The 23,610-nt window shown below is 45.6% G+C and overlaps 1 protein-coding gene across 1 annotated transcript; it reads left to right on the top strand.

Annotated features, from left to right (window-relative positions):
• Positions 1 to 18,778: 18,778 nt before the first annotated feature.
• On the top strand, positions 18,779 to 20,408 carry LOC123162619 (uncharacterized). The gene is made up of 2 exons (XM_044580383.1): positions 18,779 to 19,498; positions 20,192 to 20,408. Exons 1-2 carry the CDS (start codon positions 19,143 to 19,145, stop codon positions 20,268 to 20,270), a joined length of 435 nt encoding a protein of 144 aa, XP_044436318.1. The 5' UTR covers positions 18,779 to 19,142; the 3' UTR covers positions 20,271 to 20,408.
• Positions 20,409 to 23,610: the final 3,202 nt, after the last annotated feature.

The following is a 23,610-nucleotide window of genomic DNA, read 5'->3' as shown; positions in this document are numbered from 1 at the left end:
AAAATAAAGTTTTTTCCTTTTTCCACCATTCTTTCACAATCCATGGCTAGCCGTATCCACGGGTGCCTTCCATACCAACACTTTCCAAGGAATTTATTATTTGACAACATAAAGTAAATTTCTTTTTCATTTCGGGACTAGGCATCCCTATTACCGCCGCACTCTCGTGCAATGACAAGTGAATAAACACTCATCTTGAGAATAACACATCTAGCATGGAAAATATTAGCCACCACCTGCCGCTTAACGAGCGGTATGGGCACACAAAAAGGAATTTCATTTTGAAAATTAGAGTTGGGACATACAAATTTGTTTAGAATGACAAAAAATACATCATATAGGTAGGTATGGTGGACTCATATGGCAAAACTAGTTTTTAAGGATTTTGGATGCACAAGTAGTATTTCTACATAGTACAAGTGGAGGCTAGCAAAAAGATTGAGAAGCAACCAACCAAGAAATGAAAATTCTCATAAAAGGGCATTAAGCATAATGCACCATAAGTGGGATTTAATTTCACTGCATAACTATTGACTTTCGTGTTTGCATAGGGAATCACAAACCTTAACACCAATATTCTTACTAAAGCATGATTACTCACCAACATGACTCACATATTACTATCATCATATCTCAAAACTATTACAAGGAATCAAGTTTATTTTCTCCAATGATCTTCATGAAAGTATTTATTATATCCCTCTCGAATATCTATCACTTTCGGACTAGTTTCATATATTTCCATTGCTTTTGACAAGCTCAAACAAATTTATGTGAAGAACATGAGCATAAATATTTTCATCTCTCAAAATAATATAAGTGAAGCTTGAGAGTATTTGTTCAAAAAAAATACTAACTCTCAAATAAATCTAAGTGAATCATGAGAGTATTTCTTGAAAAATAAAAAAGCACGCTGTGCTCAAAAAGATATAAGTGCAGCACTAGAACAATTCCATAGCTCAAAAGTTTTACGTGAAGCATAAAGAGCAATTCAAATAAATCATAGCATAATTTTGGATCTCTCAAATAGTTGTGTCCAGCAAAGATACTTGTGACAAACTAAGAGGCAAAACAAGAAAGACTCATATAATACAAGACGCTCCAAGCAAAACTCATCATATGTGATGAATAAAAATATAGCTCCAAGTAAAATTACCGATGGTCGCTAGAAGAAAGAGGGGATGCCTTTCGGGGCATCCCCAAGCTTAGTTGCTTGGTTATCTTTGAATATTAACTTGGGGAGCCATGGGCATCCCAAAGCTTAGGCTCTTTTCACTCCTTATTCCTTCATCCATTGTGATCTCACCCAAAATTTGAAAACTTCAATCACACAAAACTTAACAAAACCTTCGTGAGATCCGTTAGTACAATAAAGCAAATCACCACTCTAAGTATTGTTGCAAACCCATTAATTTTTTATTATCGCATTATATCTACTGTATTCCAACTTTACCATGGCTTATACCCTCCAATACAAACCATAGATTCATCAAAATAAGCACACAATGCAACTAAAATAGAATCTGTCAAAAACAGAATAGTTTGTAGTAATCCAAAAATTTATCATACTTCTGTAACTCCAAAAAATAGGAAAAACTAGAAAAACATGGGAAATTTTTATATAAATCATGTGTAAAATCCTTCTACTGTGCGGAAAAGTTTCTATTTTTCAACAAGACCAAATCAACTATCACCCAACATGATCCCAAAGGCTTTACTTGGCACAACACTAAATTAAACACAATCATAACAGTAGCATAATTGTTCAAACACTCTAGAACATAAAAAAACAAAATAATTTTTATTCTTTGGGTTGCCTCCCAACAAGCGATGTCATTTTATGCCCCTAGCTAGGCATAATGCTTAGATTCAAGTATTGTCATCTTTTGTTTTTGATCCATAGGATGACCTCATGATTGATTCATATGGTGGCTTAATTATTATTCTAGGGAAGTGTTCCATGCCCTTCCTTAATGGAAATTTAAATTTAATATTACCTTCTTTCATATCAATCACGACACTTATAGTGCGTAAAAATGGTCTACCAAGTATGATAGGACAAGACGGATTGCAATCAATATCAAGAACAATAAAGTCTATGGGAACATAATTCCTATTTGCAAGAATGAGAACATCATTAATTCTTCCCAACGGCTTTTTAATAGCAGAATCCGCCAAATGCAAATTAAGAGAACATCCTTCCATATTGGTAAGACCAGGCACATCAGAGAGATTTCAGAATTGTGGAAACACTAGTATCCAAATCACATAAGGCAAAGCACTCATAATTTTTAATCTTGACTTTAATGGCCCCATTCATCATGTAATTTTCTAGGAATTGAAATCTCAAATTCCATTTTTTCTTCAAAAGCTTTCATCATGGCATCAACAATATGTTTAGTAAATGCTTTATTTTGTTCATAAGCATGGGGTGAATTTATCATGGATTACAACAAATAAATACATTCAATCAAAGAGCAACTATCATAATTAAAGTCTGTGTAATCCAAAAGAGTGGGCACATCACTGTTAAAGTTTTGACCTCTCCAAACCCACTTTTATCAAAGATTTCATCAAGATTTTCACCCTCCGAATCATTGGACGCCCTCTAGCTAAAGTTGACTCTTCTTCAGTCTCTTTATCATCAACTTTAATCTTACTAAACAAGGAATCAATAGAAGAAACACCAATCACTTTAAGATTTTCGTCATTTTTAGGAAAGCAATCACTAGAGAACGCTCTTTCTAAAAATTCTCTTTTAGCTCTAAGCATAGAGGTTCTTTTCTTAATTTCATCCATAGAAACATATAAGGCTTTAATTGATTCATCAACCTTAGGTGCAAAAGTTTTCATCTTGAGATTTTCTACATCATGAGAAATTCTATCAATGTTTCTAGACATGTCATCAATCTTATTCAACTTTTCTTCTATCGTAGCATTGAAAACCTTTTGAGTATTGATAAATTCTTTAATATTACTCTCAAGATCAGAGGGGTTCCTATTATTATTATTATTATTATTATTATTATTATTATTATTATTATTATTATTATGATGATGATGATGATGATGATGATTATTATTATTATTGTAAGAAGAATTAACATAGGAATTACCATAATTACTAGAGGAATTTCCATGGAAAGGCCTAGGATTAAAATTACCTCTATAAGCATTGTTATTAAAATTGTTCAACGGGACAAAATTTACATATATGTGATCACTATTTTTCTCAATCAAAGTAGACAAAGGCACATCATTAAGATCAATAGGAGCATTTTTACTAGCAACCAGTTTCATAAGAGCATCAACTTTTTCACTCAAAATACTAATTTCTTCAACCGAATTAACTTTTTTTACTAGTAGGTGCTCTTTCGGTATGCCATTGTGAATAATTTGCCATGATATAGTCTAGCAATTTAGTAGCTTCACCCAAAGTAATTTCCATAAAAGTACCACCCGCGGCGGAGTCTAAAAGATTTCTAGAGACAAAATTCAATCCCACATAAATTTTTTATATGATCATCCAAAGATTTAAACCATGAGTAGGACAATTTCTTAGTATCAATTTCATTCTTTCCCAAGATTGTGCAACATGTTCATGCTCAGGTTGCTTAAATTTCATTATTTGATTTATAAGGGAAATAATTTTAGTGGGCGGAAAATACTTAGTAATAAAAGCATCCTTGCACTTATCCCAAGAATCAATACTATTACGAGGCAAAGATGAAAACCAATTTTTTGCACGATCCTTTAAAGAGAAAGGAAATAATTTCAACTTCACAATATCATTGTCCACATCTTTTTTCTTTTGCATATCACACAATTCTACAAATGTGTTTAGATGGGACGCGACATCCTCATTAGGAGTGCCGGAAAATTGCTCTTTCATGACAAGATTCAACAAAGTGGCATTAATATCACAAGTCTCCGCACTAGTGGCGGGAGGAGAAATTGGAGTACTAATAAAATCATTGTTATTACTATTGGAAAAACGAAACAACTTGGTATTCTCTGGAGTCATCGTGACTATGCAAACAAGATTGCAAGCAAAAAGAGATCTGACGAGAAAAAGGCGAACGAAAAAGAAGGCGAATAAAACGGCAAATTTTTGTGAAGTGGGGGAAATGAAAACAAAAGGTGAATGGCAAATAATGTAAATTGCAAGGAGATGAGATTTGTGATTAGGAACCTGATAGATGATGTCTCCCCGGTGCTAGAGATTGGCAAGTTGACGGGAGACCACCTTGACTTGATCCTCCCCGACAACGGTGCTAGAAATTCCTTTTGATGCAGCTAGAAACTGCGTCGGTATTTCCCAAAGAGGAAGAGATGATGCATCACAGCTGCGGTAGGTATTTCCCTCAGTTATGAAACCAAGGTATCAATCCAGTAGGAGGACCAAGCAAGACTATGTAAACGGTACTTGCACACAAAGAACAAATACTTGCAACCCGACGCGTAAGAGAGGTTGTCAATCCTTCTCGGGTAAGCGATTGGTAAATAGATAGAATGGTAGATGCAAATAGAATAATGGCAAGTAAAATTCAGCGATGTATTTTTGGATTTTTAATAATATAGATCTGAAAATAAAAGATGCAAATAAAGGAAAAGGCAAACAACAATGCAGATCCGAAAGTATATGATGGGAAAAGAAACCCAGGGGCCATAGATTTCACTAGTGGCTTCTCTCAAGAAAATAGCACATGTGGGTAAACAAATTACTATTGGGCAACTGATAGAAGATCAAATAATTATGATGATATCCAGGCAATGATCATTATATAGGCATCACGTCCAAGATTAGTAGACCGGAACGATTCTGCATCTACTACTATTACTCCACACATCGACCGCTATCTAGCATGCATCTAGTGTATTAAGTTGATGGAGAAATGGAGTAATGCAATAAGAATGGTGATGTGATGTAGACAAGATCTATTCATATAGGAATAGACTCCATCTTGTTATCCTTAATAGCACCAATACATATGTGCCTCGCTACCCCTTCTGTCACTAGGTGAGGACACCGTAAGATCGAACCCATCACAAAGCACCTCTTCCCATGGAAAGGAAAATCAATCTAGTTGGCCTAATTAAAACAAAGATTCTAAGAAGAAATACAAGGCTATAAGTAACATGCATATAAGAGATCAAAGAAGACTCAAATAATATTCATGGATAGAAACTGATCATAAACTCAATCTTCACCAGATCCCAACAAACACACCGCAAAAAGTCGTTACATCAAATAGATCTCCAAGAGACCATTGTATTGAGAATCGAAAAGATAAAAGAAGCCATCTAGCTACTGCCTACAGATCCGTAGGTCTATGGTAAACTACTCACGCATCATCGAAAATGCACCAATGAGGATGATGAACCCCTCCGTGATGGTGTAGATTGGATCTCGTGGTTCTAGAACTTGTGGCGGCTAGAATTGTGTTTTGTCTCCTCCGCTAGGGTTTCTGGAATTTCTCACGATTTATAGAGCGAGGAGGCGGTGCAGGAGACCCCATGGGCCCCACAACCCATCAGGGCGTGCCAGGGGCCTCTGGCGCACCCTGGTGTCTTGTGCCCCCCCCTAGGTGCTTCCTTGGCTCCCAAGTTATCTTCTGGTCCAAAAAAATCTCCAAAAAGTTTCACTGCATTTCGACTCCGTTTGGTACTGATTTTCTACGAAGTAAAAAACAAGCAAAAAACAGCAGCTGGCACTGGGCACTATGTCAATTGCCGGTCCAAAAAAATGATATAAAGTTGCTATAAAATGATTCTAAAACATCCAAGAATGATAATATAACAACATGGAATAATAAAAAATTATAGATGCGTTGGAGACGTATCAACTCTCTGGATAGTCCGGACGTGCCCGGACCCTCGCCCGGAACCTCCGGCGCCCGGACCTTCCGGCCTTGACTGGAACTTCCGGCCCTTCCTGTGCGCATTGATTTGGGCCGAGGCCCGTGTACCCCTTCACCCACTTAGACTATATATACTCTTCTTCCTCCTACGTTTTAGGGTTAGCATTGTCTTAGCTCATTTTGGAGATTAGAGCATTGCTCATCCACTTGTACCCCTACTCCATTGGAGACCGAGGCCTCCTAGGAGAAGATCCCCAAGTGGATTCAAGACCCCGTCAAGGGAAGATCCCTCGGGGATTCAAGCCCCCATCTCCTCACGGATTGGGAAGAACTACCGATCATTTGTATCGTCCCTTATTGTGTTTGGATCGTGTGTCTCGTTGTGTACTCGGATCTAGCACATGTGTGATTGTTTCTTGTTGATTTGAGTGTTTCCTATGGTTTCCCCTCATGTTTTACCCTCGTGTGTTCATCGTGTTCTTCACGGGATCCGCTCCAATCATGAAAGGTTGGCCCCTAGGGTTCCACCCTACATCATATTTTATACAAAGTGTCACTTCTGATTCGTGACGCAACTAAATGGCCTAGATAGAGAATACAATGGTATTGTAGTACAATAAATCCACACCCCAACAATATTTGTTGTCGACACCGGAGATCGTCATGGAATCAATAAACGCAAAGACATGCGACACCTAGCCAATAAGTTTGATGCAAAGGAGCTCATTTTCATCAGAAACAAAACATAAGTGAGTTGTTGTACTGGAGCCGGCTCCAACAATCAAGATGAGAAGTCAGAACATGATGCTTGTACTGAGGAACAAGTGCTGGATTGTCTATGGAGAAAGTGGCTAGAGGGAAGATCATGATGCAAGCTAACTAAGATAAGATGCATGGCAAGAAAGGAAGTAAACTCATCTATGGAGAAAGAACGCCGTGGCAATGGATGCTAACAAAGAATACTGGCAAAGAGGCAAAACCCACGGATCACCAGGAGCGAGATGGCAAGCAGTATCAACAATTGAAGCTACAGATCCAACAGACATGACACCAAGGAGCGGTGCAGGTGGATGCCACACCCAAAGTGGCGTGTGGTGGCTAAAAAGTTTTATGTGGATGTCGACTGGGGATTGACTCAATAGCGTGTGTGGACGCACCACTAGGAATTGGGAAGGCACACGGTGGAACAACTCTCCTGGGTGTCACACGTGTGGTGGACATTGATGCCGAAGTGGTGGGCAGCGGCGGTGGACACCATTGCCGGAGTGGCACATTTCAGAGCAAGAGGTCTTCAGTTCAAGACTCGGCTGACGCAATTAAATTGCAGCCCACTTACGGTCCACGTTTAGACCTGAAAGAGCCACACATGAGGGGAAGTGTTGACGTATAAATGTATTGCCTAGTCTATTCCATCAGATCGGTCTTTTGCTTGCATTGGCTAGAGCATGCACTTCTATATGGTATCAGAGCCAAGAGGTCTTGAGTTCAATATCCTGCCAACGGAATATTAAAAAAAGATTCTGCGGCCTACATAAATCCCACGTCTAAGGACTAAATAAGCCTAGTCATGAGGAGGAATGTTGAAAGATATTGCCTGGCCCTCTCCATGAGTTCGGACTTTTGGATGAGTTGAGTGGAGCATGAATTCAATAGTGGTGGTCGTCTTCCGCTCCTCAACGTCGGCCTCTCTTCCTAATCTAGTTCAACTCTGATCCAATACTTCCAATGGTGGCTCCAAGCGCGTGATTAAACTTTGTAATTCCGATGGTGCCCCCTGTTCTCACGGTGGCTCCATGGTTCCAACTATTCAAGCCCATGCGGCTGTTGTATAATCCAAACATGCATGCCTACGGATGTGGTGGCTTAGATGCCATTGGTGTTCTTTTTAGGATGCATGCCATTGGTGTTGGTCATGTCCTACAATCCTAGTATGGTAGTTTTTCTTTTTCTTTTGAGAAGTATGGTAGGAGCAGCAGGGTCTCGGCATGGACGCGTGATGACGAACGTGCGCGGGATGGTAGCGCTGTCTGGCGTCGTAGTGGTGTCGACAGTAGTTGGGCCTGGCAAGGTCGACGCATCAGTACCTGCTCTGAAAATGGATTTGTGGAAGACGATGGCGTCGGCCTCAATAGCGTGTGCGTGGGTGACCACCGCGAGTGCATCAGACCGGTGTGTGCCCCAGACTTGACACTGCAGCTTGGTTGGGGCCTCCGGCTTTATGTTTTGGGCTTTGATGTGAGGACTGGGTATGCGGCTCAGACTATTTGCACCCTTTCATCAATTTAATAGGAGTAGCGACAAATGTTGCCGAGATGGTCGCTTCAAACTTATTAATGTATTACTTTGTAATACTGCACCCATCGTCCTGATGCAAAGGCCAGGGGCGGGGGTCATCCTTCTTTTCAAAAGAAAAGCACGTGTTGAGTTATAGCAAGTCTTTTGTTAGTAAGACAAGTTAAGGGCATGTACAATGGAGTCACTAGTATAGTACTGCTCCAGATTCCACGTAAGAGCGAAGACGTGAAGCACTACATTCATCCAACCCAAGATGGTCCCCTCGCGTGTCATCTCTCTGCTCATCTTTTTTCTCCTAAGCCCAAATCATGTACACTTTAGTCCATCGCTTTGCCTCTTTCTTCTCTTTCTCTCCTTTTCTGGTGAAGCACCGGCCTCTTCTGCAGGAACCCTGCAGGCAACTACCTTTTTACTTTTTTCATCCATGATTGCATCGCATCCGGCGTGTAGGGCTGGGGCAGCTATCCAACATGGAGTGTTGGCCATGCCCTTAAGTGTTAGTTTGGGAAAGTTAATTAGGCTTGCCATGTGATGGGTACGTGTACTAGCCCGTGTAGGTGTAGGCGTTCACGTTTGGGTCGGCTTGCTATGCTTAGCCTGCTCCTAGTACGGTAGGCTTTTTTTAAAGCATTGTAGGAGTAGCGAGGTCTTAGTGGTGGACGCGTGATGATAAACGAGCGCATGATGGTGGCGCTGCCTGCCGTCGTGGTGACGTCGCGGCAGTTAGACTTGGCAAGGTCGATGCATCAATACCTGCTCTAAAGATAGATCAGTGAAAGACGATGGCAGTGGCTTCATCAGTGTGAGCATGCGGTCGGTGACCATTGAGAGTGTGCCGGACTGGTGTGTGTCCAGACCTGGCAATGCGGCTTGGTTGGGTCTCCGGCTTTAGGTGTTGGTCTTTGGTGTGAGGTGTGATTATGCGGCTCAGACTATTTGCACCCTTTCATCAAGTTGATAGGAGTAGCAACAAATGTTGTTGTGATGGTATTTTCAAACTTATTGATGTTTTACTTTGTAAGATCTTAATGAATAACTAACAAAATGGTTGTATGTGTTAGAGTTGTGTCGAATATTATTGTACAAGTTAGGTTACAGTTGGACTTGGAGTCGTACGGTGTGTAGACAGGATACGAAGTCGTGTCCAAATAGAACACTTGTATCCTAGGCCTCTCATATATAGCGGGGGTAGACACACGATGTAACCTATGCCAACATAATAGCACAAGCGCGCAGGGGGAGCCGGCAGCGTGTGCCGGCGCCCGGGTGGCCGGCGTGCGGTATTGTGATGGTGTCACGGGGAGGAGCGCACGTAGTCAAGCCCCGGGGATGTAGCCATGATGGTGAACCTCGTTAACAAATCTCGGTGTCGTGCCTTGTGTGATTGCTTGGTCCTCGCTAGATAGACGGAGCGCCTTGGATTTATTCTAACAAGTTAGGTTAGAATTGTGTCGAATATTATTGTACAAGTTAGGTTACAGTTGGACTTGGAGTCGTACGGTGTGTAGACAGGATACGGAGTCGTGTCCAAATAGGACACTTGTATCCTAGGCCTCTCATATATAGCCGGGGTAGACACATGATGTAACATATGCCAACATAATAGCACAGGCGTGCAGGGGGAGCCGGCGGCGTGTGCCGGCGCCCGGGTGGCCGGTGTGCGGTATTGTGACGGTGTCACGGGGAGGAGCGCCCGTAGTCAAGCCCCGGGAATGTAGCCATGATGGTGAACCTCGTTAACAAATCTCGGTGTCATGCCTTGTGTGATTGCTTGGTCCTCGATAGATAGACGGAGCATCTCGGATTTATTCTAACAAGTGTTATCATGAGCAAGGTTCGATTTAAGGTTGTGGCTATTGATCTAGAGGTGAAGCAGAATTTGTCGAATTGATCGTTGGTCCGCAGCTCTGCTTGTTTCAGAAGTAATCGGAAGCGGCGGCGTAATGTGCGAGTAGCAGATCCGAAGTCGCGGCGGCGTGTTTCCACTTTCAAGGACTCGGCGAGTTGGATCGCGTTCAGGTGGTGGCGTCACGTAGCGTACTACCGTTTTAGATCGGTTTTGCGAGTCGCAGCAAGCAGCAGGTATCGGATCGATCGATCCGATCGAACCAGGGCAGCGTGCGAGACGAGAAGGCAAGCCGATGGATGCGGGCTGCAGGCCTAGTAGCGGCCGAGGCGGATGGTAGCCGGCCGGCTGGAGGCCCATCCAATGGGTCGGTGGGCAGGCGGGGCACACAAATCCGTGGAGAGCTACAGAGGGCTTGCTTCGGTGCCGGCTGGGGCTGCGTGAGAACACAGGAACGTGGAGCTGCGTGAGATTTGATTTGTTAAAAGGAAAATAAAGGCATCAAGTACCGTGTGTGTAGCTATCCATCGGGAGCAAGACAAAGAGCAGGATGGAGAAGGTTTGGTGCTGCACGTGAGCAAGGGTAAATGAACTTTTGATTTTTTCTTTTTGAGGGTAATGAACTTTTGATTTTGCACAGAAAGTTTACTAGAGGAATTCTCCAATGGCTATCTTTGCTTGGTACGTGTACATGTATGTACAGGATGGCAGCGGTGCACGCTACGGAAAACAAAGGTGCGGTCGCAAGTCCATGAAAGATTTGATATGCAAGTCGATGAAGATGGACGTGTGCGGCGATGGCGGCGTGCGTACACGGCTCGGGCGGAGTTTGGAGCACGTCGTGACATGATCATGCATACACAGGGTGTCAATCAATGCACGGAGATATGCGGGCGGACACGACGCAGGGTGGAGCATGGTTGCAGTCGGATAATTTCGGCTGGGTCGGACTGGACTGTCTGACGGATCGACGGATATGTTGGTCAAAGCAGAAGACGGCGGTGATTTCAACGACGACGACATAGGAGCGTGATGCTGATGGTGGCCGACTTCTGGGGCGAAACACGCGGTGCAGGCCTGAGGGCTTGTGCGGATTCGACAGACTATGCCGCATGGTTGATTCAAGATGGTGCACACATGAGAGCTTGAAGTCGACGGGCGCAAGGGTAGCACGGCCAGCTATATAGAGTCATGTTGAAGGTGGAGATGGAGTCTGGCAGAAGACTTCACTTGGTGCTGATGGAGGGGCTACGGTGTAAGATCGGAGAATCGAAGCCTATTTCAGCAGGATAGCGAGAGACACGTGGATCGGACTGGGGCCCAGTGGTCTGATGGAGGCGTGATACTCGGCATCGGTCGGTGATGATCGGTGGTTCTCTGCAGTGGGGGTTGTGGCAGTATGGGCTAGCTACCCGGGAGACTCGATCAGGACAACAGAGACTCGACGCGGTGATAGCGGCGAGGCGTGCGGTAAGCACGGGACACAACGACGGGCCAAGGCATTGGTGGTCAGACATGTGGTCAGACAAATTGTGCAGGGGATGCTGAAGCAGTGTTGACGAGTATCAGGTTCAAGTTGGTGAGTGGGTCTATCGGTGCCGGTTGATGGACAGGAGTTGACCATGAAGAATCTGCGAAAGTGGCGGAAAGTCTGAAATTATCAAAAAGCTGAGAGTACATGGATGTATATTCTGTGGTGTTTAGTGCACATGGCAAAGTGCGGATGACAAGTACAGAAGGAGGCGGAGTGCTATAGCTATGAGACATGTCAAAGACTATCCAGAAAAAAGGATGATACAACTATGAATTTGACTGAGGGTGACACAGGGCGACGGTGAAATTCCTTCCAAGTTTCAGACAAACAGTCAAGAAAGAGCGGTGGCATTGAGTTTAAGTAACTCTTATATGTGGCGCATAATATGTGAGTTTTTCACTTTCATGCAGACAGTGGTCGGTGTGTGATGACGCTGAACGGATTCTCTTGAAGTTGGGAGTACAAAATGGAGTAATGAGGAACTTAATTTTGCTCGAGTGTTGACTGTGAAGAAGACGAGAAGGGACTACAGTTGCAGGTGGAGTCACATGGAGTCTGGGAGTAACAGTGGTGCTCATGGCGTATCTCAAGTCCAATGTCCATGGAGGTTCGACGCACGAACGAATTCAAGGTGGTGGAGAATATTCGCCAAGGTGGAGTTTGTTAGAGTTGTGTCAAATATTATTGTACAAGTTAGGTTACAGTTGGACTTGGAGTCGTACAGTGTGTAGACAGGATATGGAGTCGTGTCCAAATAGGACACTTGTATCCTAGGCCTCTCATATATAGCGGGGTAGACACACGATGTAACATATGCCAACATAATAGCACAGGCGTGCAGGGGGAGCCGGCGGCGTGTGCCGGCGCCCGGGTGGCCGGTGTGCGGTATTGTGACGGTGTCACGGCGAGGAGCGTCCGTAGTCAAGCCCCGAGGATGTAGTATGATGGTGAACCTCGTTAACAAATCTCAGTGCCGTGCCTTGTGTGATTGCTTGGTCCTCGGTAGATAGACGAAGCGCCTCGGATTTATTCTAACAGTATGCATCGTCGTGATGCAAAGGCCCGGTCATCCTAAAAAAAGTACGTGTTGAGTTATAGCAAGTCTTTTATTAGCAAGGCAAGTTAAGTGTTAGTTTTTTTTGCATGGTAATACGTGTCTCATTTATATAGAATAAAGATCAAGTTACAAGGCACGTAAGCACCGACCCTACAAGACTGAAAAGATAGGAAAATTCTATGCAAAATACCAACGTCTGTCCTTCTCCTTCGACACCACCGAAGCGGCCACCAAAGTGTAAAAAGACAGATCACCTCTTCACCCAAGCTCGACGCGGCTCCATTGCTGATCAGTAGCTTTGCGGACCTCCAAAGTAGTTTGCCAGAAGCAAAACCATAGCCGTTGGAAGAATCAGACCGGGGCAACATGTCCCCGGACATGCCATCGAACTTCACAACTGACACCCCCGCATGACGACGACGTCGGAGGAGGAAACCAGAACTGTCAGCCTTCAACCACAGACCCAACACAAGATTCTCCATCTTTCAGCTGTCACTTGCGTAGACAACCGCCTGCGCGTACTCCTGAACGACAAAACTTCCCTGCTCTACCATGACGTCGGAGACAACGCCATAGCAACGGGGACAGAGAAGAAGGAGAGACACACCTGATGGAGTCGGCGCCGCCGCCTCGCCAGCACCATCCATGAACCCTAACGCTGCCGATCTGAAGGATCGGCAGAGACACGATGCCAACAACTCTGAGACACCGCCGTGAAGGGCACCGCCTGTACGGGAGTGAAGCTGAGGCAGATTTATTCGTTTTTGCGCCGCTCCCACCACCCCAGCGATGCACCACGACCTACAAATCCAAAATCTAACTACCAAGCGGAGGAACGGGGTCCCCCCTCCCTCCTGCCGCCGGAGCAGCAGCCGGAGGGAGAGGGGGCCAACGCACCGGCCGGTGGAGATCGGTGGAAGGAGATCACCTCCCTAGTCACCTGGGTGTTGGCGGCGGCTAGGGTAGGGAAAGCGTACAGTTGGCTGCTCCTAGGTGAGAGTCTAAACACCAAGAAAAATGAGGAATAAAGAGAGGGAAAAGAGGGCCTTTCTACGGCGTGTGATCGTGATTTTTACGTGACCGATCCTCGGGCAATCCCAAAAGATGATTCAGGCGTGTGCTGATCCAACTGGGACGATTCAGGCCGGCGTCGACAGTCATCAAGAAGGACAAAGAGGCCGCGCCGATAGTCAGGAGACGAGTGCTCACGGTGTGGCTGGGGACAGCGACTTCGTGCATCACCCGCTCAACTACACATGGGGCATACACAACACGAAGCTCTTCTTCATGGCACTGGGTTTGCTGGTGCTGGTGCTGGTGCGGTCCACGAAGCCCCTTGCTGACGCCGACGCAATCTGGAAGACATCGCTGAGCCTCGTCTACGGCTTCACCGTCCTCACGCTCTGCCTCCCACGGACGCTGGGTAAGATGATGAAGCGTTCCTACTCCCATCGATGGGGAGCCGCAGGCATATATTGACGTGTGCGGCACAATGCCTTGGGTTACAAGATAGAGTACAAGAGTTTGAAAAGGATACTAGAAGGGAAGGAGGTTGAGATTACATAAACTCTAACACCCTCCCTTAATCTCAACTATCCTAAATTAAGATTGCTCTTAAACTCATCAAATGATCGTGTTGGTAGTGCCTTGGTGAAACCATCCGCCACTTGATCCTTGGAAGGAATAAACCGTATCTCAAGTTTCTTTGCTGCAACCCTTTCTCAAACAAAGTGAAAATCAATTTCTATATGCTTTGTTCTTGCATGAAACACCGGATTTGCAGACAAATATGTTGCACCCAAATTATCACACCATAAACAAGAAATCCGATTATTCTTGATTCCCAATTCCTCAAGGAGTGACTCAACCCAAATGACCTCGGCAGTTGCATTAGCCAAGGATTTATATTCAGCCTCTGTGCTTGAACGTGATACAGTAGCTTGTTTTCTAGCACTCCAAGAAATGAGATTTGACCCAAAGAATATTGCAAAGCCTCCAGTTGATTTTCTGTCATCACTACAACCTGCCCAGTCAGCATCAGAGAATGCACTCACAAGAGTAGAATTAGAACGTTTGAAATGAAGTACTATTCCCATAGTATGCTTCACATATCTGACAATTCTCTTGACAGCTGACCAGTGTGCAGAAGTAGGTGCATGCAGATATTGGCAAACTTTGTTGACAGCAAATGAGATATCTGGACGTGTGAGAGTTAAATATTGCAATGCTCCCACGGCACTCCTATACCTTGTACTTTCTTCCTCTTGAAGTGGCTCTCCATCATATGCTGAGAGTTTTTCTGAAGAAGATAAAGGTGTAGGTACTGGCTTACAATTTTTCATACCCATACGAGACAGAAGTTCAGTGATATATTTCTCTTGCTTTAACATAATGCCATCTTGAGTTTTCTTGACTTCAATACCTAGGAAGAAGTGCAAATCACCTAGGTCCTTCAAAGCAAACTCTGAACTCAGATCATGCAGAAGAGCATTAGTGGCATTCTGTGAAGAACTTGCAACTATGATGTCATCAACATATATAAGCAAGAAAATAACTACTCCTGCCTTGTTATAAATAAACAAGGATGTATCAGCCTTTGAAGCAATGAAACCAAGAGATTTTAATTGTAAGCTCAATCTAGAGTACCATGCTCTGGGTGCTTGTTTCAAGCCATAGAGTGCTTTATCAAGCTTGCAAACAAAATGTGGAAACTTCTTACTTTCATACCCAGGTGGCTGTCTCATGAACACTTCCTCTTCCAGAACACCATGCAAAAACGCGTTCTGTACATCTAGCTGTCTTAGGCTCCATCCTCTGGACACAGCAATGGCTAGCACAAGTCTGATGGTTGCAGCTTTCATAACAGGACTAAAGGTGTCCTCATAATCAATGCCATAACGTTGCTTGAAGCCCTTTGCAACCAAACGTGCCTTATACCTGTCAATGGAGCCATCTGCCTTCATTTTAATCCTATATACCCATTTGCAATCAATTATATTCGTGCCTTTCTGACTTGGTACAAGATACCAGGTCTTGTTTCTCATAAGCGCAGAATATTCCTCATCCATTGCCTTCTTCCACTTAGGATCATCAAGTGCACTGCTCACAGTTGTTGGCTCTCCTAAAATACACAACATACCATATCGTATAGTCCCATCTGTTCTTACTTTAGGATTTCGTATACCTTTTTGCAATCTGGTCATAACTCTTGGAGAAGCCACAGATCGGACTGCAGGCGCACTTGTTACAGCGGATCCAGGAGAATCTGGCGCTGACGCAGAAGAATCCGTCGCAGCATGCACAAGAGATCCTGTGGCCATCGGTGCGGTCGCAGCTTCCGCAGGCACACGGGGAGTAACTGCGCGGCGCGGCATAGCGGATCCGCTGCCAACCTGCGGCTGCATGCGCACGCGGGGCGAGGGGAATCCGGACCCGCTGCTGTCCCCACCGGTTGCTGACGTGCTGACGCGGGAGTGGCCAGCCCGTGCGCCGAAGCTGCTGCTGGTGGGAGCGCGATCCAAGGGGGATTCTGTCGCGTGATCCAAGGACTGCGCGCGTGCAGGCGTATCAGGCGCCGCCGGATTGTCCTCGTCATCCGTGCTAGGTTCGTCTCCTTCTTCAGCATAAAATATAGGCTCATTTTCAGCTAAATTTTCAAGGTTTTGATCATTTTGAGCGCCGTTTTCAGCAGGAACCTGCACATGCATAAGAGAAGAGGCAGTGCTAGCAGGAATATCATCACATTGGTTAGTACAATCATCGCCCCCATGATCAAATGACCGAAGATGTGTAGGAAGGAGAAGAATTTCTTTTCGGAGGAGCGGACCGGCATTGGGATGAAGTGATGTGAAGGGAAACACAGACTCATCAAACACGACATCTCTAGATATGTAGACCCTACCAGTGGGAACGTCAAGACATTTGACCCCTTTATGCATAGGACTATAGCCTAAAAAGACACATCTTTTAGAGCGGAAAGCGAGTTTACGTGTGTTGTAGGGTCTGAGATTGGGCCAACATGCACATCCAAAAACACGAAGAGACGTGTAGTCGGGTGTAACACCAAGGAGACGTGTAATGGGTGTTTCAAGTTTGATAACTTTGCTTGGAAGCAAGTTGACAAGGTATGTGGCCGTTAAGAAGGCTTCATCCCAAAACTTAAGTGGCATGGATGCATTTGCTAGCAGTGCTAATCCCATATCAACTATGTGACGATGTTTCCTCTCAGCAGAGCCATTCTGTTGATGAGCATGAGGACAAGAAACATGGTGAGAGATTCCAAGTTTTTGGAAGAAAGAATTCAATTTTTCATACTCACCACCCCAGTCAGTTTGCATAGCAATAATTTTGAAGTTTAGTTTGCGTTCAACAAGATTTTGAAAATTGATAAAGACTTGGAATACATCAGATCTTTTTTTCAATAAGTAAATCCAAGTAAATTTACTATAATCATCAATGAAGCTTACATAGTAGGAAAATCTTCCAACTGACGTAGGGGCCGGTCCCCATACGTCTGAAAATATGAGTTGTAATGCAGAGGTAGATGCACTAACAGAAATAGGGTAAGGCAATTGATGACTTTTTGCTTGTTGACACGGATCACAAACTGACTCAACACTAGGCTCATAAAAGAGTTTATTTTTGCTAAGAATATATTTAACTATGACTGAAGATGGGTGACCCAAACGACTGTGCCACCTTGAAGACGAAGGCTTGGTGACAATATTTGCTTGTTTATATGACCACGAAGATGATGACGATATGAGTGGGTAGAGACCTCCGACGCACCGGCCTCTAAGAATGATTCTCCTTGTTGCCAAGTCCTTGACCAAGAGAAAATAAGGATAGAATTCTATGAGAACATTGTTATCAAGAGTGAAACGATGGACGGAAACAAGATTTTTGGAAGTTTCTGGAACATGCAAGACATCTTTTAAGTGCAAGTTTTTCATGGGGTTTTTAACGATTGAACTACCAATATGCGTAATATTCATACCAGAACCGCTTGCCGTGCGGATTTGATCACCTCCATTGTACTTCTCCCGCATTGTCAACTTGTCGAGTTCACCCGTGATGTGATTAGTTGCTGCACTGTCAGCATACCAATTTGTGTCCACACCATAGGAGACTGCATGCGCCTCCTTTTCTTCTTGATCATTCTCTTCATAGCAAAACCAGCATACACGTGCACCTCCTGGATGGTGCTTGAGGCATATCTGACACTCTGGGAAGTCATGTTGCTCACGCACCTGCTGCTGTTGCTGCTGCCGAGGACGTCCTCTGAAGCCGCCGCTGCCATTAGAGGGAGAGGGCTGGCGGTCACCGCGGTCACCACTGCGGCCACGCCCCCTTCCTCCTCGCCCGCGATAGGGTCTGCCGCGAGATGAGCCACGACCTATGTAGACTGCATTGGCGGATGTATGAAACCCGCCTGAGGAAGAGTCGCCCAACATCTCCATCCTTTGATCAAAGGCAGAGATCTGGGCAAAAAGATCGTCGGCGGTGATGCTGTTCTTGACAGCGCCGATTGCCGCCACCACGGAGTCGTAGTCGCGATCCAGACCTGCAAGTATGTAGTCCACCATCTCCGGATCAGAGACGGGACGACCAGCAGCAGCTAGTTCATCCCCGAGACTCTTCATCTTCGCCATGTATGCTGAACTTGACATGGTGCCTTTCTTGGTGTTGGTGATCGCAATCCTCAGATTGGTAATCCGAGACTGCGATTGTGAGGCGAAGAGGTTGTTGATTGTTGTCCAAAGCTCGAAGGTGGAGTCCCTCCCGACGACCTGTGCAAGAATCTCAGGAGACATGGAGTTGAGCAGATATGACAGAACCTGTTGATCTTTGGCGATCCAAGGTCCATACAGAGGGTTCGGCTCTTGGGCCGTAGTTTTGTCCGCCTTTGTGACCTCCACCATCTTGGGCGGAGCGGCGTCGGAGTTGTCGAGCAGCCCGGTGACCTGCGCACCTCGCAGGGCTGGGAGAACCTGCGTCTTCCAGAGGATGAAGTTCCCTCTCGCAAGTTTCTCTGACGGAGGCGAACCGAGGTTCAGGGCGACGCCGGCTGAGGAAGTCATGACGGCGATCGCGGATATGATCTAGGGTTTTGTTTTCTGATTTGTGGCTAGATGTATGGAAGAGGGGCTCTGATGACCATGAAAGATGATGAAGCGTTCCTACTCCCATCGATGGGGAGCCGCAGGCATATATTGACATGTGCGGCACAATGCCTTGGGTTACAAGATAGAGTACAAGAGTTTGAAAAGGATACTAGAAGGGAAGGAGGTTGAGATTACATAAACTCTAACAGGGAGCACCGTCGCTCTGGTGCTGGCCATCTCCTACGGGCCTCTGGTCGCCTCCGCTGTCCACAGCCACAGCGGCCCCGTCGCCGGCAGGGCGGCGATCCACCTCACGACGGCATGGGCGGCGGCCTGCTTCGGGTACTCCGTCGCCACGTACAGGCTGAGCGTTGGGAGCCTGCAGGTTGACAGGCCCGCTCACCCCGAATGGCACTCCCGTCGGAGCATAGAGGGCGAGACAATTATGGACGTGTATTGTTGTCTCATGGTTATGATTCCCACCTTGTTCCTCGCTGTTCCGGTGACATGGATCATTCAAAACATGGCATGGATGAAGGAAAACGACTTTGTGCTGGCTCTGACGTGTTTAACAATGATCACCACGGTGTTGCTTTACCTTTGGTCTATACCTCTGGTCAGCAGGGTAGCCATTGTATCTGTGGATGCCATGTTTCGTCTTATGGTTGTTTTCATGGCATCGTTCGCTCCCAGCTTTGTTCTCGCCCTCTTCGGTCGTCTTCTGTTGCTGTATTACTTCTCGATATCGATGATGATGATGGCAGTTATGTTTGGGTATGTCTTTGCTGCGAATCAGCACAGGTAAGATTCGAGTTTACTGTGTCATGGAAACAATGCTTTTCCTGAATTTTCTCTAGTACTTATACATGTACCACATGCATGGAAAAAAAATCCTAATGTGTACGTATTTGATATACTACTTTTCTGCAGTGATGCACTACGAAATACTACCGAAGTGGGCATGTCTTACATTAATTCTACATAAACATTTTTCTTGCAATATGTTCTGATGTACTGTGGTAACATTTAAGATTCAGCAAACAGTTAACAATCGTGTGTTTTGCAAACTTCGCTTTTCCTGAATTTTCTGTAGTATACGTGTACCACATGCAGGGAAAATGCAGAGTAATATATATTTGATATACTTTTCTGCAATGATGCATAGGCATGTATATGTTTCTACCGTGGTAACGTTTAAGGTTCAAGAAACAGTTGACATTGCGGATCCCCGTATGAAAGCATTGCTAGTTTAACAGGAACATCTTTGGTTTCCTCAAAAAAAAAAAGAACAGGAACATATTGCTAGTTTTGAAGCTGTCTATAATTTTGTTCATCTTGCATTTTTTATTGAGAGAAATAGTATACTACTCTCTCCGTCCCAAAATAAGTGACTCAACTTTATACTAACTTTAGTACAAAATTAGTACAAAGTTGAGTTACTTATTTTGGAACGAAGAGAGTACTATTTATCTAATGGTGGGTGCATTGGTGTAGGAAATTTTCTGCGAGCTTGGTTTTGCTTGAAGTTAAGGACGACAATGGAGAAGCAAGAAGTCGTCCAACAAGGTCCTGAAACAGTGTTCACGCGCAAGAGGAAGTGAAGCTCAAATATCTCTGGGTTGGGTGTCCTTGCTTTTCTAAGAACTAGCTGGATTCCCAAGTACTACTAAACTAGACATATTTTGGCACTAGCTGCTTGACTCCTATTGATGCTGAGCAAATATGTAATTGTTACCAATCATTTAGTTCTTTGAGTCTATCCGGATTATTGAGCCTGGCGTAGCATTGACATGAATGCTGCTAATTGAAGATTGAAATTGCGCTTCTTGGGATCATGTACTTCGTTAGAGACGTAGTAGAACAAAAAATATCTGAGCCTACGAATCATCTCAGGATCACTATGAAGATGCAAGTGACATTATATCTAGATTAGATTGCTCACTAACAAAATGTAACGGGGAGGAGAGTTGATGAAGCGTGTTGATGCAGATTCCGGCAGCTAGGATTAAACCTTACAAGCGCGAGAATTTCTCCTTTGAATTAGTTCGCCGATCTAGTATCTACGGTATCCACACATACCGAAGTAATGGTTCAGTAGAGCTTTGCTGTCCGAAACAAAGAACCACCAAGAAAACTAGAGGAGCAGCCTAGCAGCGTTCCGATTTAGAACAGATCTAGATCGAGGAGAAATGGGGCGCGGGTAAGTAGAGATGGGCAGCCGTGGGGCTTGCGGTGCCTTTGGCGCGTCTCCGCCCCACCATGTCGTCCTTGTACTCTACGTGAGCCCGACGCTGTCTCACTGAGCCGCCCCCGTGCTGCTTGTGCACCCAGCGAGATGCAGAGGAGGGACATGCCGTCGTGTGCGCTTTGCCCGTCGGCGCCCTCCGGCGGCTGCGAGGGGGGTCGTAGGAGCGGGGGTGGTGTTTAGCGATGGATAGGGTTTTCTCCCGGGCCGCTATGGACAGCGACACGGAAGTCATGATAGATTGAGACCGTTAGGCGCCGGTTAGAAAACTACATTGAAAATTTGTTGGAACATAGAAAAGTGAAACCAACCAAACTGAGCTCAGTGTTGACCCTATACAAAAAGCAAAGCATAAAACTTCTATGACTATCCCTTACCATTCATGTTTGATATACCCTAACCAAACTCCCCACCCCCTCATGCCACCACCCCAGGGCGGCGTCAAGGGGATCAGATCCCAGCGCCGCCAGCCCCACAATCCACAGCGAAAGAGCCTGCCCGCTGCCGCCGGCATTGGCCGCGGTGGCGGTGGCGCCCGGTGCAAGGCGCTGAGGCAGGAGGAGGCGACGGTAACCCCTCGAGGCGGCTGGGGCACCTCAGGTTGGGGGCTTCGTCGTGCCACGGCAGGGCGGCTCGGCCGTGCGGCGGCAGCCGATGACCCCATGGCTGGTGGTGCTGGCGATGGTGGGCATGGCGGCGCCGTGCATCTGGATCCCACCCAGCAGTGGCAGAGCCAGGATTTTCGATATGGGTATGCGTGGTAAAAAAATTTGCTTCACGACATTGTAAGAAATAGAAATTTTCATAATAATAACAAAAGAAACATGTTAGATAGTGATGGCGGCATACGGGCATGGTGGGCAGTCTCACAAATTCAAATATTCATAATTCAGAAATTTATATGCATGAGATTCACCTTGTTTTCTCTGTACTGCTTTACAAGTTTTCTAGCAAGCCAATGCAAACCACATCCAAAATTTACTGGATGCTACAATAGGTCAATCGAAACAAAATTAGGGAGTGAAAACAATCATCTCATCTTATCTAACAAATAGGAGAAATCAAGATTGAACACTCGCTGACTCAAAAAAAAAACAATCACAGGAATCGGTGCCTGATATGTGTGCACCGGTGGTGCCGCGGCGGCCGCCGTTTCTCAATTGGAGGCGAAGCAGCGAACAGGCGCGAGGAGATCGATCTGCAAGATCCAAGATGGCAGATCGGCGACTATGCCAATGGCAGATACGGGCATGCGGCGCAACGATGTGCGTCACAGGCGGCGGAGGAGGCGCAGCGCAGCGCAGCGGCGGTTGAATCGAACGATCGAGGCGACACGTTCCAGGTCGTGTTGTCTCCTCGGCTTTGTCAATCGGCCAGCCGCATCATTGCCTCAATGATAAGGCCCAGTAGCACTAACTAGCAACGTAGTAGCCCAATCTTGGCCCAAGTGGCGTTGGAATCGTTCTCTTCTTTGTTTCTCTTCTCTGTACGTACAAAAAGATTGTCATATGTGATATAAAGGCATATAGGAGCTTATATATTGAATTTCTTTTGCAAAAAAGATTGGGTATGCATTGCATACCCTTGCATTAGCCTAGCTCCGCCCCTGCCACCCAGACCCGTCGTCGACTCTTCACATGGATGGTCGGCGGCATGATGAGGGCTCCGGTGAAGGGATGGAGGATCTCCACCGGAGTACCGGTGGCGGCATACGTCTTTATGGCAAAGCTTCGCGCGGTTCAAGCCAGCCGCAAGATCGGGACGACGCGGCTTCCGGTGAAAACCGCGCCTGACTACGGTCTTGGAGGATGATGGCGGTGTCTCTGACGTCGTTTCCTTCTCGAGGCATCGTCTTTGCGAGTCACGTCAACTCGATCGGGATGTTCCGGGGGAAACTCCAGATCCGGATCTATCGGATCGGACGGTTGCGGCGCCTTCGGTGTCGTTCTCCCTCCTGGGAGCATCATTTTTGGAGCAAAGTGTTGGCTAGAGGGGACAAGAGAAGGAGTGGTGTTACATCTACCGCAAGGTCAACGGCGGATCCCGGTGGCATGGCGTTGCGGAGTTTCGGCGACGAGTGCATGTGGATGGATACGTGTAGGGTGGTGGCGTTGTCTGACGCCGTGGTGGCGTCGACGGCAGGCCTGGCAAGGCCAGTGCGTTAGTACCTGCTCTGGAGATGGATCGGTGGAAGACGACGGCAACGGCCTCTGAGAGTGCGTCGGACCGGTGTGTGACCCAGTCCCGGCATTGTAGCATGGCTAGGGCATCTGGCTTTAGATGTTAGGCTGTGGTGTGATGTCCGTTTGGTATTCAGTTCGGACATTCGGCACCCCTTCATCAAGTGGATAGGAGAAGCGACATGTGTTGCGAAGATGGTGGGTTCAGGCTCACTGATGTATTCCTTTGTAAGGTCTTTGTGAATAGTTAATAAAATGGCTACATGCATCGTCCAGATGTAGAGGCCGGGGGTATATCCTTCTTTTCTAAAAGAAAATACCCTAACCAAACTTAAAACTCATGAATATCATGAAAAGTACACACATTTGAGAATAGAACCATAAAACTAGAAATGAGGAGCACAGGGGAGGACAAGTAAAAGGATTGCAACACTAGAGCACAAGCGAAGAAACAAACGATGCCATGCTTATGCCTGTTGAATCAATCA

Source organism: Triticum aestivum, chromosome 7B, assembly GCF_018294505.1.
Source record: "Triticum aestivum cultivar Chinese Spring chromosome 7B, IWGSC CS RefSeq v2.1, whole genome shotgun sequence".
In the NCBI taxonomy this organism is placed as follows: Eukaryota; Viridiplantae; Streptophyta; class Magnoliopsida; order Poales; family Poaceae; genus Triticum; species Triticum aestivum.
Note: the sequence above shows the minus strand (reverse complement) of the source record. Positions and strands in the feature narration are given on the sequence as shown.